Source organism: Rhea pennata, chromosome 1 (assembly GCF_028389875.1).
Source record: "Rhea pennata isolate bPtePen1 chromosome 1, bPtePen1.pri, whole genome shotgun sequence".
NCBI classification, from domain to species: domain Eukaryota; kingdom Metazoa; phylum Chordata; class Aves; order Rheiformes; family Rheidae; genus Rhea; species Rhea pennata.
In genome coordinates, this window is record NC_084663.1 from 67564541 (window position 1) to 67582894 (window position 18354).

The 18354-nt window shown below is 36.0% G+C and overlaps 1 protein-coding gene across 5 annotated transcripts in view; it reads left to right on the forward strand.

Annotated features, from left to right (window-relative positions):
* The window catches only part of ERC1 (ELKS/RAB6-interacting/CAST family member 1), a 302330-nt gene that overhangs the window by 168839 nt on the left and 115137 nt on the right, over positions 1 to 18354 (forward strand). For all 5 annotated transcript variants that reach the window (XR_009960212.1, XM_062590517.1, XM_062590533.1 and 2 more), the window contains one exon: positions 8928 to 9059. Coding sequence is in view for 4 of the 5 variants with exons in the window: in XM_062590517.1 (XP_062446501.1) it covers positions 8928 to 9059 (132 nt within the window). In the remaining variant the exon portion in view is untranslated. The remainder of the gene's footprint in view (positions 1 to 8927; positions 9060 to 18354) is intronic.

Here is an 18354-nt window from a genome sequence, read left to right on the forward strand (position 1 = left end):
TCAGATCTGGCATCATTACTGCATTGGATCAGATGTGGTAAAACTGATCAGTGCAGTTACTGGAAAAGTTACTGGGATGAAGAACAGAAAATGGTTTTTAATATTTAAAGCAGAACATTTCCCTAAAACCTGTATAGGTATATTTGGTTAGTAGCTGAATCCTGTGTGTACCAAGACAGATCTTTTCTTCGAAATTAACTTCACTTGATGCATCTGGCTTCCCAGGGTGGGGAAAGAAGGGAAGGGATGGGGGGGGGTTAGAGTCCTTGCATATTAAGTAAAGTGAGTAGTGGTTAGCATTAGCATCTCGATAGAATATTAGTCCTATCCAGCAACTTACGGCTGCCTCAAAGGAAGCAGCTCTTCAGTCCTCCTACGAATGCTTTAGCTACTCTACTATGATGAGAATCAAAAAAAGGGGCATCAGAGACTGGCATGTGTGAGACAGAAGGTAACTTGCAGGAATTCTCTTCCGTATTTAGAAAGTGAGATTCCACAAAATCCTCAGTTTCACTGCTGTATAAGCAGTTCCTCACTGGTGTTGTGTCACCAGCAACTTTTGCCATACATTCAGCTATGAAAAAGAGGGAAGACAGGAGAAGTGAACTTTTATAGATGGTTATGCACGCATGCAGCTTCTGCTGTTCTTTTTGGCTGAATGATTGGGTTGAAAGTGGACAAAAAAGGCACATCTTACAGCTGTTGTGATGTATTAGTATAGTGATGATGACAGGACTGATGTCGGGAAGGAGAGTTCAGAGGAATGGGGTGTATCAAGGGAATCAGTTATGGATTCAAACCTCTCATTAATAGTGCAGTTAGTTATAACTGTCACTGTTTTGCTGAAATCTCAGATGAATTTAGGAGTCTTGAGTCATACTGTTGATCTGTGTGTGAAGAAGAAATCTTTTTACAGTAGCCTTTCCCCCATTAGCCTCTCACAAAAGCAGAGTTACAGAAATCTCTTGGTTTTGCTCACTTTGGAAGTTTCACAGTGGTATTGTCAGCCTTGGGTCTCATTCCAATAGTCAGTGCAGTGATCCACTATGGTTACATGGAAACATAGCCCCTGTTGGTTTTAAAAAAATACAAAAGTGGTAATTTGCAACAGCTGAAATAAAATGTTAAAGCCGTTGGCACCCTGTGTGAGCTGCTAAATGGTAAACCTGGCTGTTAGTATTGGCCAGGTACTTCTGTCTGCCTAGGTTGCTACTAGTGAAATATGCCTATACAAAATCTGCCTACCTGTCTAATTCCTGTATTTGGGACGAGAAGCTTAGATTAGCGGGAAAGGAATGTCAAAAGCATGGCAGCTATCAGTAAGAGAAGTTGCCAGTTTCTCAAAGATTTAACCTGTTCTTCCTTTTCCTTCTAAGGCTGCCTGTGTAATACTATCTATAACTACCTGTCGTTTTTTTTCTTTTCTCACTTTCTATCCTCTTTCAAGAAATGTATAAATAGCTAGGTTGCAATGCACTTCATTTTAAGAGAAGGAAATGGGAAGTGCAGAGCATTATGATCAAAATAATTCAGTTAGTATCAATTAGGATCCTTCTCTGGTGTTACCTGCAATTTCTGTATGTTTCAGGTGTATTCAGATTGCTGCTGCTGTTGAACACAGCTGCTATATATTTTTGAAATCCTTTCTGAAAATATCACACCTGCGAGTACTGACACATAAAATACCTTGGAACAAAAATTCTGAGCAACTAAAGCTGTTTACATATTATTGTAGACACATTGTGTAGTGTTCTGAAACATATTTGTACCAGTTTTCAGGCAAGAGTAGGAATATGAACAAATTTTGGTAAGGATTTTGGGTGCATTCAAGAAATAGACAATGTGGAAAATTGTTTTTCTTCTGTGAGTTTTCCCCTTTCATTTCCATTTTGTTTAAATTGGACCCATTAATCATAATATATCTATACTGGGCACTATCTGTTGCAGTTTGACTTTTTTTTTTCTTTTTTCTTTTCTTCCATGTATATACGTTTTAGGGACAAACACAAATGTGTTTTGCCCTTATGTTTTGCCCATGTGTACATTATTATGCACTATTGAATTATGTGCAATACATATTGATTTGCCTCAAAATAATTCTTTTCAATGATAGTGCATAATTTCATTTAGTGCATAATGCCATTGTAAAGCATTGTTTTGTGTGTATTTTTGCTGCTTCTTTGTGGTCTATATCTTTAAGAACAAAAACGAGTTCATAAAACTTCTGATAATTATGTGAATTAGTTGTGTCTGTATTTTCTTAGCATGGACAGAAATTCTTTTTTTAGAGCCGTTTGTACTTGTCATGATTTTTAACAGACTTATTTTACTCTATGGGGGCTTTTTTCCTTCTTCAGTGAGGTAGGTAGTCATAGGATTTTGTGCAGGGTAGAGCAACTGCCTAGTTGTTTTTGCGCTTCTGCATTTTGTTAACTTTTGCGACTGAGCACCTTTTATGATTTTCTTTGAAGTGATTGCCCATACATAAAACATTTAAAATGTGCACCCATCCCATGTATAGAAGAGCAGGTATTTTTGTCAACAATATCATTTGCAGATCTACTGCTCTACTGCACTATAAAGTGTCCTCCTGCTCTGCAGCAATGATATCCAAAGGGCCACGCTGTCCAAAAACCATTCCATTTTTTTACTGTCTTTCTCCTTCGATCATAGAAACTCAGCAGCCATTCCTCATGAACTGTTGGCTTCCTTGTGTGTGTCCACCATGCTAATTTTACTGCACTGGTTTAGTTATAATTATCATGTATCTGTTGGAAATAATTTTTATCAAATTTCTATTTCTGCTATAAATAAATTTCTTGTTTTTTCTGCAGCTGATGATCCACAAGTGCATGTGTACATGCATACTCTGGAAGTATACGTCTTCTGTATTTTCCTTGTGGTACTCCACATTTCTGCTGTCCCTCGTATTTGCAATATGGCATACATAGCGCTGTGGCCAGCTTCATCTCACTTCCCTTTTAACCCCTAGTACAACTGAACTTTTCTACGATGATTTTTCTCTTTTTTTCTCCTAAAGTTATTTTTCTGCAGTTATGCAACTTGCAAGCCTTGAATTTCAATCCATACGCCTTGTTTGGCAGAGACAATTTAACAGATGTTGTCATATGTTGTCCTAATGAGACAGTCATCATGCATCTCAATCTCTGATCTCTCCAAAGATATGGAAACACTGGTGGAAGATCTCCCACTTGGCAGTTCCTGTCTATTCAACTCTCAGAGGGTGGAAGTTCTCTCATGCATGAACTCATGCTAAGTATGTAGGCTGTTGCTGTACTTAGGAAGAAGCCCCTTTTGGTTCATTCTGTGAGAAGCAGAGACTTCATATAACCCTAATACTTAACTGTACTCAGCTTCAAATAGAGAGGCAGAGGTTTTGCCATCACAGGTAACCCCTATGTTTTAGTTCTTATATAATTTGAGGGCATCAAGGCAACAATATTCAACACTGATGATTCTTGCACTAGCATTTACTATCTACTCCACTATCTAGAATAAGATTTTTGACTAAGGCTATGACTACTACTGGAGCACTGGATGAATCAGTATTGGTAGTTATCATTCTATCAGCTTTGCTATTCTTTCTTATCCGCCAATATATAGTCCTATTACACAGTATTTTGCCTCCCTGTTCCTTTATTATCATTCTCTGAGTCTTTAATACTGGATCTGAGTTTATTTGTGGTTCACACTACATCATGGAATCAAGCTATGCACTGCGACCTTGAAGTAGTTGCTCTTCAGTCATTTACAATGTCTTCTTTTATTTGACTCTTTGAGACTGAATGCTTCCTTTTTATTGTCATCTTCAGCAAGTGATAATGGAGAAAGAGGCAATTTGCCATGGACTCCTCCTGCTTTGAATGAGTTACACAGGGGCTGTAAACACTGTTCTTGAGCTAGATTCTATTGTAAGTACCATTCTAGACATGTGCAGTGGTGTTCTGTCATTTGGCATTTACCTTATGTGTATCCTTCAAAACCCAGTAAGTCAAAATATTATCTCCTCTGTATAAGATATTTTCACTCATAAAGGGAGAAATTATTGATGCTTTTTTTTTTTCAGAGAGCTTACTTAAGTAGCTGATCAGCATGAAGAACTAAATGAAGTAGATCTGCCATGTTCTGCTGCACTGTGATTGTTTACGTCTCAAAACAAATGAGACCGTAGTAGCATTCGTCACATTGTATCTTAGCTTAAAGCTTCAGGATCTTCTTAAAAGGCCTGCAGATACTGTACAAATACTTTTCAGAGAAAAGAAAAGTAGTGATTCATTAGAAAATTGGGTTCTTCTGGAGAGCAGTCTTCCCATTTTGTTATAACATATTTGCTTCTACCTTCAGTGGTGCAGTAATGCAGCCAACACTGCAAAAACCCACCTTCTGTGAGAATCTCAATATGATTTTAATTTGTGAAAGACATGTATGTTACTCAACCAGCCTGTAGTTTAGAATTGCAGATTACCAAGACCTCATATTTTTGAACTGTGAATAATTCTTAACATTTGTAGGTGGGCTGCTTCCAAATATTTGTGAAGAATTTTCTTTATCCATAACTAAATGACAGTTTGTATCCAGGATGAAGCTTAAGGCTGTATTGAGGCAGCTGACAGTCTAGAGTTCCCAGGTTTCACTTATGTAGGGGAAAGTCAGTTTACAAAATGGGGGATTTTTCTTCCTAAGGCAAGTTTTATGGATGGAGTTAATTATCATTAGATTCCTTATATAGGGGGCTACTTGAGGAAATATATGATAAGGAAGAGGAGTAGTTCACAAGGATAAGTGCTTGTGTATTTCTGCAATGCAATAATTTCACCATTTCCTTAGCTAGGAATACTTCCTGTGCTGTGTTCTTCCCTTCAGGTCTGTGAAAGGACAAAGGCAAAGGACGCTATTGTTAATTAAGGGATTACATCAAAATGGTCTTTTGATCCCTGGGTGATTGGCTAGTCCTAGAAATATTTTTAGCAGGTAGGAGAAGCAGTTCATTGCATTATGAAGCTGTTAGCTAATCTTTTCCAATAGTTAACTAGAGAAATCCACATTAATTCCAATTCAAAGGGTAAAATTAGGTCATAAAGACCGTTTTGAGTCTAATTCAAGACGTAGTTATGAATTAATATGCCAGGTTATCTGAGATTTAATTGAACCTAAACTCCTTGGTGAAAACAAAGATCCTATTTCATGCACTTTCATAAAACTTCATGGCAAATTACACATTACATGAATGCAGGACAGATTAAATTGATGTATGCTGTTAACATATATCACTATTCTACCACTGATTTCTTTCCTGAAGTGATAGGAAAAACTCCAAAATTTGTCATTCACATCTTCCTTTCTTTTAAGGCTTTAAGTAATACAGGTTTAAATATTGGGGAGAGGGTTTGTGTAGAAATCAACTTTAGGATCACAATATTTGTAGCAAAAATTTATGAATTTATATTGTGCTTGAACTCAGCACTTACACAGTGTCTGTTGGGTTTTTCATTTTCTCTGTCCTATCACCAATAAGCATAAAGGCCAAGCCATCTCCTGTATCCCAGTTTAGTCCCATCTCTGCCATGGAATCTCGCATGTGTGCAACTTGGGAACAGAGGAGGATGAGGGAGGTTATGGGAGATACATAAGTAGGCAATACATCTTGAAGAGCCCAATTACTGTATGGATTTCTTTTTCTTTCTGAATAGTCATCTATATAAGCTTCATGGAAGGAGACTGCCACAGTCTATCATTCTGCAATTTTATCAAAATATAAGATTATGAATTTGCCCTCAAAGTCACACTCTAAAGTATTTATGAAGCAACTCGAATTCTACTCTACTTCACTTTTGCAGAGGATCAATCTTTTCAGCTGTCAGGGGTTACTTATTTTATCAGCATATGACAAATCATACGACGACAATTTTATTTTTCCTGCAGTGAGTCTAGTGCCTGTATTATCGCAGCCTCTTCAGCTGGAAAAGGCATATTTGTTTTCTGTTTACATTGAAAGGTTTCAAATCTCTGTTCCCTTCTAGAACTCCTGTTTTGAGCCTAGTTGGTAGAAAATTTTTGAGTTTTCCAGAACAATTTGTAATAGGAAACTTCTAAAATAACTTAGTGAGTAAAGGTAATTATAATTAACACAGTTCTTTCTTCAAAGGTTAGTGCTTATCACAATAATGTAAATAAAAAGAGGAAAACAGCAGTAGCACAGGTTCAGCATGAGCTTGTTATGTTAGAGTTTAGAGCCGAACAATGAGAAAAACATGATGGTTTGTTAAAAGAAAAATTCTAGTTTGCTTTTATTTACTTTTTCTCTATTAATATATTTTCTGTGAAACTGTAGCTTATACTAGAAAATATCAAGTACTGATCTACTAATCATGAAACAAAAAGCTAGAAACAAAACAATTGTCCTTAAATCTTTTGAAGCTATTCTGCACTGTGGAGTGCTGGTGCTATCTGGCTATTCAACGATTTGCTACGCCTTCCGGCATTGATGTCAGGACTGAGTGGGTAGATTTATTGTGCTGCTATTAGGAACACAAGTAAACTGTCATGGCTCTTTTAAGTATGTCTGTCTGAAAAAAAAATCCTAAGTAAACTCTCCTAAATCGGTAGGTTATTAGTAGTTCATAGACTAAATTTAAAAATGGTTAAAAATTCATTGGCAGTTGTTTTCAAGTCAGCGCTAGACTTTTCTTTTTCAACTTGCAACTCTGTAACATATATGTAAAATTCTGCATGTTAGGGGAAAAATAATTGCATTATGTATGAATGCAGCTTTTTCAAAAGCAAATAATGTGGCACTGTCTTGGTCCATTTTGGTACCATCATGAGAATTCAGTTGTCCCTTAGAGTTCAACTGTCTGAATTGTATACTGTCTGAACTCTCAGCTGTCTGAATGTATTTTCTGAATGTAAATTCATAACTGCTTGCCTGTGATAAAGAGCACAGAAGAGTATACACAGAGAACTCAGAATGTTTAATTCTGCTTCCTTCTTTTAAACCAGTGTACATTTTACATGCAGCTGTTCAAATGAAGTATTCCCTGTTCTATTGATTGAAATGAAGGAATACACTTCCTATCCAGGAATAATAACCCGAGGGGAGTTGATATTTTTCATGTAATGCAGATAGGCAAGTAAGTATTTTTCATGTCTGGCACTGTTAGTATTCTGTGCTGAATTTTTGGGGAACTTACCCTTCATCTTATTGAAGAATCTCTGGTTAAGCTAATTTAACTGTGAAATAATTTTGGAAGCTTTTCTCAGTGTTTCAGAAGGATTCAAAAGGTAGAAGACCATACTCTGCAACCCATGTTTTTGAAATGAAAGTATCTCCATTTGTTTTTTGTTTTGAGGGTTTTTTTTTTAATAAACTGACAATTACTTGCTCTGCGAATCCACCTTGAAAAGTACAGTTCTGAAAGCTCTTCTGACTGCAAAGCCTAAAAAATACTGTTGCCTGCGCTAGTAGTTGAATGCTACTGTTTCTCTACTTAAGGGCATTGGTGCCAGAGGTCTTGCACTGGTCTGGTACCAAGTTTTGCATGTCTGCTGAAACACTCGAGTTGAAAGTGGCAGTCCTGAGACTGCCAGAAATGGTATTCATGTGTCAGTATCCTTGCTGATGTATTTCAAGTTCTGGAAAGCAGGAATTAAGGAGTAAGTCAGGATCTTTCTTTAAACTCAAATGAATAATTTTATCATTATGAAGTCTGCAAAGTCAAGTTTCTTCCAAGTCAGTCATCTTTTTCCTTATTCTTTAAGGAAACAGTGGAAAATTTCAGTCCTAAGTAAAGCAGGACAGAAGACAAAGGTGTAAATCTGACACAAATTCCAATGCAAAGACAAAAACGTGTTTGATTCTTCCACTGCTGCTGAGATGGCTAAAAAGCCCTTGTGGTAACTTAAGCATGTTCATTAAACATCTGATCTTAAACATATTATCTAAACCAATCTGCAGGACAAGAAATATATAAATATTACTTCATCCTGTTCTTTTCTGGTGGATGTGTTAAGCTGTTGTGCTCCGAGACATTCGTACATACTTATCAGCCTCCTTTGCAGTCTTTTGACCAAGCCACTACAGCAGAGGCAGGAGATACACATTATTTTCTTAGAAATATTCAGATAAGCATGTTCTCTCATACAAGCAAGAACACCATTTGTTTTGTATAACTTTTTTCTAAACTGCATTGTTTGTATAAACCTATCAAATAGTATGTTTTCTGAGGAGCGATACAGTTTTCTTCAGTGGCCTTTGAATGTAGGTGGGACATCTAAACTTGCAGCTGTGAAGATGCACTCAATCAAAGAATAAATTTTCAGGGAATATTGATACATTGTATGTCTAAGATTCAGACTGCCCAGATGGACATTTCATAATTCCAAGAGAGTTATTGATGAAAGACTTCCTTAAAGACTTATCTGAAAATAGAAAACTCTGCTGTGTTAATGCTTGCTTTTTTGCCCCTTAACCTGGAAATGGCAAATTGCAAAACTGCATTGCTGTGTTTCCCTTTTTACCTCGCCTGCTGGTGAATGTGTGAGCAAACGAGCAAATCTGAACGCCTGCTACCTTCCCACCAATTCTGGCTACTATGCTTCTTTGGAACTGCACACTAATCTTTATTTACAAACAACAACTGCTTATCTATGCTGCATAATCAGGAAAGACTGTGATATGTCAGGCACTGAGGGCAAACACATCTCTCTTGCTTTGCTAGCTTTTTCCTTCACTTTACTAAATGCTTCTTCCTTCTCTTGCATCACTTCATCTTTCTTTCCTTTGTGTGAAGATATTTTGCCTGGAGTTGCATCCTGGGAGGGAGAAACACATTTTGGTTGGCATAGAACTTGGTTGATTAAAAGGCTTCAAAAAAGTCTTCTTCACCTGGTCTCCCATCATTTTCCAGGACAATCTACGTAAAAAGGATGATCGGATTGAAGAATTGGAAGAGGCACTCAGAGAAAGTGTTCAGATAACTGCAGAACGGGAAATGGTGCTAGCACAAGAGGAGTCAGCCAGGATCAATGCTGAGAAACAGGTCTGCAATCTTATAAAGTCACTGGTAATCCTCTTAGGAAAGTAACTGGCAGTAAAGTAGTATTTTCCCTGCTTTCCTGCAAAACACAGCTGCTTTTGTTTGATCATTCTAAATTTCTATTCAAACATTAGGTAACAGAGCCAAAAAAGCCAGGAAAGCTTTCATGAGAATGTGTTTTTTCTAAGTAATGTTTTTGTGAATCTAAAAAACAAATGTATGATATCTTGTGCTTTAAAATATTATTTTATGTAAAAATTCCTCTGCCCTGTCTTGCCCATCGATTGGATGGATTACACATGGATTCATTCTGTATCAATAATCAAAAATGCTGAAGAATCATATGTGTCTCTGATTTTGATTCCTGTAAGTAATCATCAAGAAAGCATACTATATTTGGTGAGTAAACTTCCCTGAGGTTTTGGTTGCACTTTTGAAGTAGAAGAAGCGGAACCTGACATTCTTAATATGCTTTTCTGAGCCTCTTCTCTGTTTTTCCACAGTTACACTGTTCCTTGTTTCACCTTAATTAGCAAATAGGAGCATTTGGTCAGCTAAGTCGCAATGGCATTTTCTCTTTCCGTTTGTTATTTAAATGAAAGAAATTCTGACTAACTGCAATTTAAAACATTTGGCAAGGTTTTTTAAAAATGTACTCTTACATAGCATGCTCTGCCTGAGATATCTATGTCTTTTCAGTTAGTAATCTATGCTTTTAGAAAGAAAGCTGCTGTTTCTGTCTTTATCATAAAGTCATGCTCAACCATTTGCTGGTAGACCTATTCCAAGGACAATTCTAGTTGCTGTACCCTAAGATGTTATAAAGATAACGTTATGGAATTCACACAGCAGGATGTCTTCTTTCTAATCTTTTGTAGGCTTAAAAAAGATTGTAAAAAAATGTTAAATAGGTAGTGAGTATGGCATCAAAGCATAGATTTCCTTGTCAGAAAAATGTTTATCTCACAAAGGAACAGATTTTATGCTGAGATGCAAAATTAATCAAAATAGTAAGTGATATGATGCCTAAGTTGTCATAGAATTTTAATTTCTTTGTTACAAGACAGAGAGACTATTACTCATTATTTTCTTTTAGCACATAGAAGCCCATAGGAGACCACTTTTATGGTAGCTATGCTAGAGATACAAAACAAGATGCAGAAGGTTCAACAAATTTTTTGAGAGATGGTTTTGAAGAAGGGTACTGTGTTTTAATTTTATAGCTATTAATGTATCTGAAGTTATGAAATTAAGCACAAAGGTGAATATTTGAAAAATTATGCACACGTAATATAGGCTAGTATTAAGGGTTGATCACAGTGAGCTGGTCATCTCAGTGTTGAAAGAAGTGAAAAGTGAGTTGAGTACCTCCTGCAAAGGATGATAGCTTGTATTTGATTCACTAGCAAAAAGGAGAGCTAATAGGATTAACATGATCAAAGCTGCAGACAAGGAGATTACTACACAAGTGGGCACAACCTGCACAAGAAAGATTTTTTTCAAAGATTCAGACAATAAACTAATCCTATGAAAGAACTGTAGCTATATAGATGCAATTGGAAAGAGCCTATATGAAAGATATTAGAAGAAATTCTGCACATTTTTAAATATAACTTTTATTCAAGGACTAGAAAGAGGCATGAGTCAAAGATGACATCAGGATTAACAAAAACATGAAAGTTCTGTCCTAGACAAAAAAGAAAGGGAGTAGTGAGGAAGATTTTAGTCACAGGATGGGAAGGAGGACTCTTATTTTAGCCTGTTGAGCGTAAACTATTCAAGAATGTCTATTTTTATCATGAGCTGTTGGTAACAGATTTATTATGGACAAGAGAAGACATGAGTCTAGATTAGTAAAATAGGGAACTGTTGTTACAGAAATAAAAGTGTAAGGCCCTAAAGCTAAGATGTGCAAAAAGAACAGTGCTTATGGAGTACATACACATTTTTGGTTTGATAATAAGAGAACTGAAAAGCGTCCTGAATGACATGTTGCATTTAGCATCAAACAGGATTTTGCTTCAGTATCAATTAAATACACTCAGGTAACAGAAGGATGACAAGTAGCTGTTTCTACAAAGTGAGGAGGGGTCTTCCTTTTCAAATGCTTTTCATTTCACATTCCTTCAATTACTTAAAAGAATGTCCTCTTTGTTTCATGTTCAGTGGAGATTTTGTGTAGAATTATGAAAGTCTCCTGCAAATAACGTAAGAGTTTACAAATACAGAGCTGTTTTCTTTTATATAGGAAATTGGTGGCAAATCCTATGATCTTTTACAAACTATGATAATAGGTTAGGGTCATTCTCAGACCAAGTATGAATGTTGTGGGTGGATTTTAAAAGTTTAATGTTATCCAAACTGATTTTGCTTTTAATTGCATGCTTTTTCTTTCCTCTCTTCTGTTTATCTTTTCTTCCATTCTACCACATCACTGCTGTCTGAAGCTGTTTTATGAATCAGTGCATGAGGTCAACCATTTTGGCTTTAAGTGGTTCAAGGTATGAGGACATCTCATGTGTGCATTTCTGCCCCAACCTTTAATGTTGGTTTTGTAGCCTGTGTTGTGTAGTGCTATCCTCAATCATCTCATGAGGTTTGATTTTCTATTTTACAGTCTTCAAATTCAAATTATTATGTCCATGAAGCTACTCAGGATTTCCTGGTTCTCTGATTTACATTTCAGATTAAAATCTTGCTCTCTTTAGTTCAGAGTTCGAAAATACTCTGGCAACTTGTGTTAACTGTGGCGGTGTGTTAACTGTGTTAACACACAATCCATATACTGCAAATTTCTCCATCTGATAAAAGCTTTTTGTTTATTTCATGGTCTTGGACTTGTGCTTTCTTTCCTTTGTCTACCAAAAAAATAAAATCAGGCATTTCCTGCTAGGAGCAACTCGTCCCTTGGATTGAGCCACGTTTTGTTTACCTTACTGTTCTATATAACAGAAAGCCTACCGTACAAGAACAGATGAGAGAGACTTATACAAAGATTTGGAAGTTCTTCAACAAATTTTTTTATTTCCAATATATTCAGCTGGTTTTGTTGGTCCACTTGTGGAATCCTGTATGTAAATATTATTGTAAATTCCTTAAGGCTACAGGGTTATGTACTGCTATGGTTGATCCCATTAGTTCAACCCATTAGGTTAAAGGTCTGAAAGTATACAGAGACCTCTTTTTGAGTACTCTCAAAAAGCACAAGGTAGGATTTCTAGGATAAACACTTCTAACATGCAGATCTTTCTTGTCCATTAGAGATGGCAAAGATAAATGTGGATCCAGGCATTTTTTCTGATTTAATCAAATCTGAGTTTGCTTCAGTAAAGCTATCCTAACATTTCTTAGGAAAAAAAGAATTACACCTGAATTTTCCCCAGTCACAAATACAGTGGTAATGTTACTTTCCAAGGAAAAAATCCTGGAGATCTGTGACAAAAGGCCCTGTCTTGATCAGAAACTTCATTTTCACTGTTTTATTTCATCTTACCATTTCTCCTCCTGCAGTAAAAAGCAGGAATTTGTCTTATATATCAACATAACCATGATCAGCACCGTTCTCAGAACAATGCTGGAAATACATTTTAATCTTCATGAAAAAATAAGGTCCTTTTTATGGAAGAAAGTTCCTTATGGAACAAGTTCAGATGTGGTTTTATGAACATACATATCGAACTGTGGTTTCCATGTGACCATTCATGCTAGGACATTCCTAATTCTTCATGAAGGGTGGAAACAATCCCTGTGTCAGGATGCTTGTATGTCTTGGTGATAAAGAGAGCCTACACAACCAACGTAGAACAGATGGCTAACTTATAGCTGGCTGAAATTATAAGGCTTACATAAGGCTTATAACTATGTCATTAACTTACCAAGCTTTTCTTTTTTCTTTTTTTTTAAAAAACATTTAACCAGTCAATGAAAATACAAGGAAGGTATTCTAAGATAGCCCTTAAAACAAATGTTTTGTCCCAAGGATGCTGAGGATAAACATTCAAAATTAATCAGGGTTTTCAAAATTAGGACTTTGTCACAGTATAGTTTGATTGAGACTACCAGGATCGAAAACTTGCCTATGTAGTAGTAACAGGAAGCTGAAGACAAATACATATGTGTATTCAAAAGATCTATATTCTTTGGTACAAAATTCTATTTTCTTATACTTTAGCTGTACCACAATCACAGAGCTCTTAGGTCTACCCATTCTGTAATTCAGTGTCAATCAGTAATGAGTTGTGTCAGGTCCCTGGTTCAAGGAGGACAGCATTAGAATTCCTTGCAGTTTGAGCTTTGCTTACTGGAGGACATAGTTCACAAATACAGGAAAATAGCAACCATACTGACTTAGAATATTACGCCCTCCCCTTTTTTTTCTCACTTTCATCTCTATATTTCAGTGCATCCCTTCAGTTTCACCAGCCTGAATCTTTCTGAGGCTATGCTGTGAAGTGAAATAGTGACCTAATACAAAATAAAGATTATCAAGGAATTTTTTCAGGTGGACCAATTCACTGATCTAGTTCACAGTCCCGCATAGAACTGTAAGAGCACGTCTGAGGAGGCATTGAACGGTGGGGGCAAGACTGAGAAATGGAGACAAATTTTTTAATTATTACCAAAATATTTTTACTAAAAGCTGTTGTCGTGGCTTTTACAATAGGCTGCTATTTCTGTGCAAGTGAGATGAGGTACGCCTACCGTTAACATACGTTACCTCCTTTTGTTTCCTTCAAATTCTAAAGGCAGTAGAACAGCTCTGGTGACGGTAGCCTAGTTCTGTTCTCTAGTGGATGTCAACTCCTGCTTAAATTCATTCCTTCTCTCTACAGTATCAGCTAACAGCAGGATTTAATATTCTTTCAGACTCTACTGCCTAAATAAAAACAAGTCTTGTTATCAAGACTCGTTAGATTTTGTATCATCTGTGCCCACTTCAGAATTCGTATCTGTTTGTTAAGAAAAAAATATGAAATCAGTTAATAATGAACCAGAACCTCTTACAAGTTTTCTCGTTTTACCCCATCTCCTGTTCCCCAGGATTTTCCTTTTGCAAGTACAAGATCTGCAAGGTTTGAAGTTTAAAAAAAAAAAAAAAAAAAAAAAAAAAAAAGCAACCTCCAAGAGATCAGCCTTTCCTTATCTAGAAGTCACTATACAGAAGCTACAGACAAGTTTCGAATGATACCTGCCATCAGGCCACTATTCTGACGCTGTTGAAACTTCCTCATACATGTTATTATTGACTATCTTTTCTTTTTGTAAGAAGAGAAAATACATTTACAAAGAAGTTATTATAAACTGGACCTTGTTCTTCCACAGTGATTTTAATCAAGTGTATGTTAAGAACAGAAAATAAATTTAAACATATCCTCCTTTTGCTGAGCATTCTGTAACTGAAATATATCTAAAATTTTGTGTGTGTGTTGAGCATTGGGATTATTTTATAGCATAAATTCTTGCACGTTAAGTTGATTCCAGTAGGTCTTTGTGGAAGTGGAATTCCCATGAACCAATTACCTACAGCTGTTTGCTGAGGTATCAGAGACTATACACTCTAGAAATGTCAGAATTCTGACTCGTCTGTAACAGATGCTGGATAGTTTGCTTTTAATGAGTGGTTTTGGCTGTTCTTGTATTATCTCCTGCTGAGAAGTTTGATAAACCAAGTGATTGGAGATCAAGGCAGTAATCCAAGCTATGGCTTGAGGGTGAAGCTGCTGGAGCCTGATTGCTTCCCACTGATTTTTTTTCTAAGCAGTTTGCATTCTCTTAGGCTGAGCTGCACTTGAATACTTTCTACATCCGTCTTTCTATAAAAGTCTGCTCAACTTTATCTGTTTTTTACACAAGTACTATGTACATTTAATTCATATTAAGTAAAGAATCGCCGCTAAAAAACTTAGATTTGAATTTCTTTTGGTAAAAGAAATTACCAATATAAATTATTTAAAAAGTTTTTTCACTCAGTTGTTAGCCTTAAGTATAGTCTTGCAGTTGCTTTTCAGGAGCCAGAAATCTTACATTCTTTTGTCCGGTCCTTTTCCTTCGGTTAGCAGAAGTATTTTGCCTAAAGTTACTATGCACTGTTTCTTCAATTAATGTTGGCAGTCATTTTTAGAAGCTCTGCTTCTCCCCAGAGTATTTCAATTGATTGTGTAGTCTCTTCATTTAAATGTATTCAGATTTATATTGAGTCACACTCCTTACAGGGAGAGAGAGAGTCAGGATGTCAAGGATAACATGTAATTCCTTCTGTATTCAATAGCATAGCTTTTAAGAGGCAACAGAGTTGAATTTATATTCTTTTCTGTCCTATCTGTGTTCAGTTCTATCTAGTTGGGGTCATGGGGATTTTTTGCCTTCAGTGGAGAACAATGAATAAAACATCTTTTAAAATGATACCCCAAGAAAATTCTAGGACAGAGACCTTTTTCTAACATTATAGGAGAAAAACACTTCTAAAGAACCCATAATTGGTTTAAATCTTTGCATTTGTTCAGAGTTGCAGAAATGGGCAAAATTTCGCGACTTTTAGGAGAGGTCTTTACACTGAAATGAGGATCAATATATATTCAAAATACACATTGTGCATTTCTCCATTTAAATCACCTTTTCCTTTTGATGAAATGAAAAATACTGATGAAAGCTGTCATACAGAAATTTTGTGCCACTGCTGATTTTCAGGTTATTTTGTTTGTTTGGGTTGTTATCTCTTTTTATTTTTAATAGATAAATAGGGATTTCAAATTATCCTTTTTATGATAGTCAGGCCTTATAGAGAGAACTCCATCTCAACACTTTTCTGCCTTTTGTATTATTTTTTTCAAGCACTTGCCTCTAGATTGTATTTGAATTTGTTGTCATTGAAGAAGGAGTCAAAATCTGAGTTGTCTTCCAGGCTGATTTGGTTATTGAAGGATAAGGTCTTGCATATTTGGTTTTTTTAGGAATGCTTGGAACTGTAAAGATCCAAGCCAATACTTACTATAATATTTGCTTAAAGCTACTGTTGTGCTTTTTCCATTTGGAATTTCTTTTCTGTTTTCAAATTATGATTTTAAACTGTGATCTTAGAAGTAATTGTGATAATATTAAATTTACATTAGCACATTAGAAAACTTCATTAGATTTCTGCATTAGATTCATAATCCAGAAAAATATGCGTTCTTTTTTCTGACATGATCGATTTTTTCCTTCACATCCATGAAGTGTAAGAAAGGAAATTGTATTGCTTTCCAGATCGTTCTCCTGTTCAGAAAAGAATGGAGAAGTGACAAATTTCAGGTTCATTGTATTGAGGATGCCTCCTCTTTCTGAAACAATTTCTACTCACACAAAAGCTTCCAGGCTTTGCTGGACTGATGATCATCATCCTTCAAACCCTTAACTAAATTCCAGTCTGAGTTCAGCTGGCTCAATGCAGTGAGATTGCTTTTTAGTTATTGTAGCTAGATTCTGTTATTTGCTTTCTGTTAACTCCAGTGCTAAAGGTTGGTTTTGACAAGTTTAGTACAATAGAAAACTTCCCTGAACTTGCCAGTGAGATTCTGCTTCTTCACTTGAACTTAGCCGCAAGTTCAATCTTCCTCTCCATGTATGTGCTTTATCGTAATGATTATATTTTTGTATATTTATGTTTGTGATCCTTACTGTCTTTTGGGAAAAGAATGTTAAGGTGTATATGGAATTAGCATGACATTTTTTCAGTGCTTGTAGTAAGTTATTTTGTTTCTATGACATGTATTTCTTTGGAGACTCAATATATACACTTAATATTTGTCAATCCATACTGTATATCACAGCATTACATATTTACTTTGAATATCATTAGGTTATGTCTAAACTTCAGTCTACCATGCTGACATATCCTAGTTAAACTGTCTAAAAAGCAGCAAAACGGAGATCAGGTTGTACTAGAGAATGCTTGTGAAAAACTGCTTAAATCCTTGGGTAACTAGTGTGAGCCAAAAGGCTTCTTGTGACCTAATTGAAATGCTACCTTAGCAGCATCATAGAGTACCATAAGAAAGGTCAAAAGTTATTTTGAAGGTGTACAGTTGTGTACAGTTGCAACTGGAGTATCATGAGTTAACTTGTTTTAAAAATGTTGTTTCGATTTAACAAATCATGCTAAATGTGCTTAATTCTAGTCTCTCTGCCTCTGTAGGGATTTTTAAATGCTGATTAAAGTCTAGTTTTTTGCAACATTTTTAGTTATCCTTAAAAGTAGCAATCACTGCCTAGTTCTCACAGGTTGGAGAGGTTCATTCTTAGTCACAAGAGACAAACATAGGACAGTTTCCTTTGACTGTAGATCTACATAAACCGTATTAAACATATCTACATATTAAAACATAAAAAATGTTCTTTCTATGTGTTTGCAAGGGTTAAAAAGCGTAACATGACTACTTCATTTGATAAAGGTTCCAACTGAGGGAAATGCAAAAATAAAATTCTAACTTTTTATAGTCTTAGATACCAGAACTATAACAGGTTTCCATCCTCCATAGAAATCAGGTGTTCAGATTTTCACTTATTTTCCCTGGCCTGACTCAAAATTTTTTTATGTGTTAAGCAGAGACAATTACTGCTTCTTTCTCAAGAGTTCTTGTCCTGTCTGCAGACCATTGCTTATTTATATGGCTTACGGCTCTCATTTAGGAGATACATCTGTCACAGCTACCTCTAAACAGCCTAACAGGACCCAGCTGTCAGTTCTTCAGTCCTCAAGTCTGTCAGCTCAGGAAGCTTGTCTTTTCCAAACATCCATGAATTTTGATTTTTCCTGCTTTATACAAATGCATAATACATAACTCAGTGCTCCTGGAGCAAAAAACCACTTCTGATGATTTTCAAGTTATGTACTCTTGACAAAAACTCCTGTGTTTCTATTTCTGTGGGTTCTGTAGGAGTAACACTGTAATGTCAGATATCATCTGGTCAGTCTACTCCTAGTGCTCTTCATTGCCTAAAGCCATCAGTGGAGACCGAAGGGAGCAGTACAGAGCATTAACTCTTCCTCATTATCAGATACTCTTTCATAATAAAAGTTTTGTTGGGAACTAGCTCATAGATAAGGAAGAGAGTTGGAGTCTCCTATTTCCAATTTCTCATTTTCTCAACGATAAGAAAATTTGCACTCAACTACAGTATCCTGCAGCTTTTTAGACCACAGTCTTTTGTTCTCTCTGTTTATCTTCTTTCTACTTCTTTTCCTTCCCAATTAATAATGTAAGAATGGGAGAGTGGCTCCAGTTCTATTAAGCCACCAAAACAGTGCATTTTCTCAGGGGTG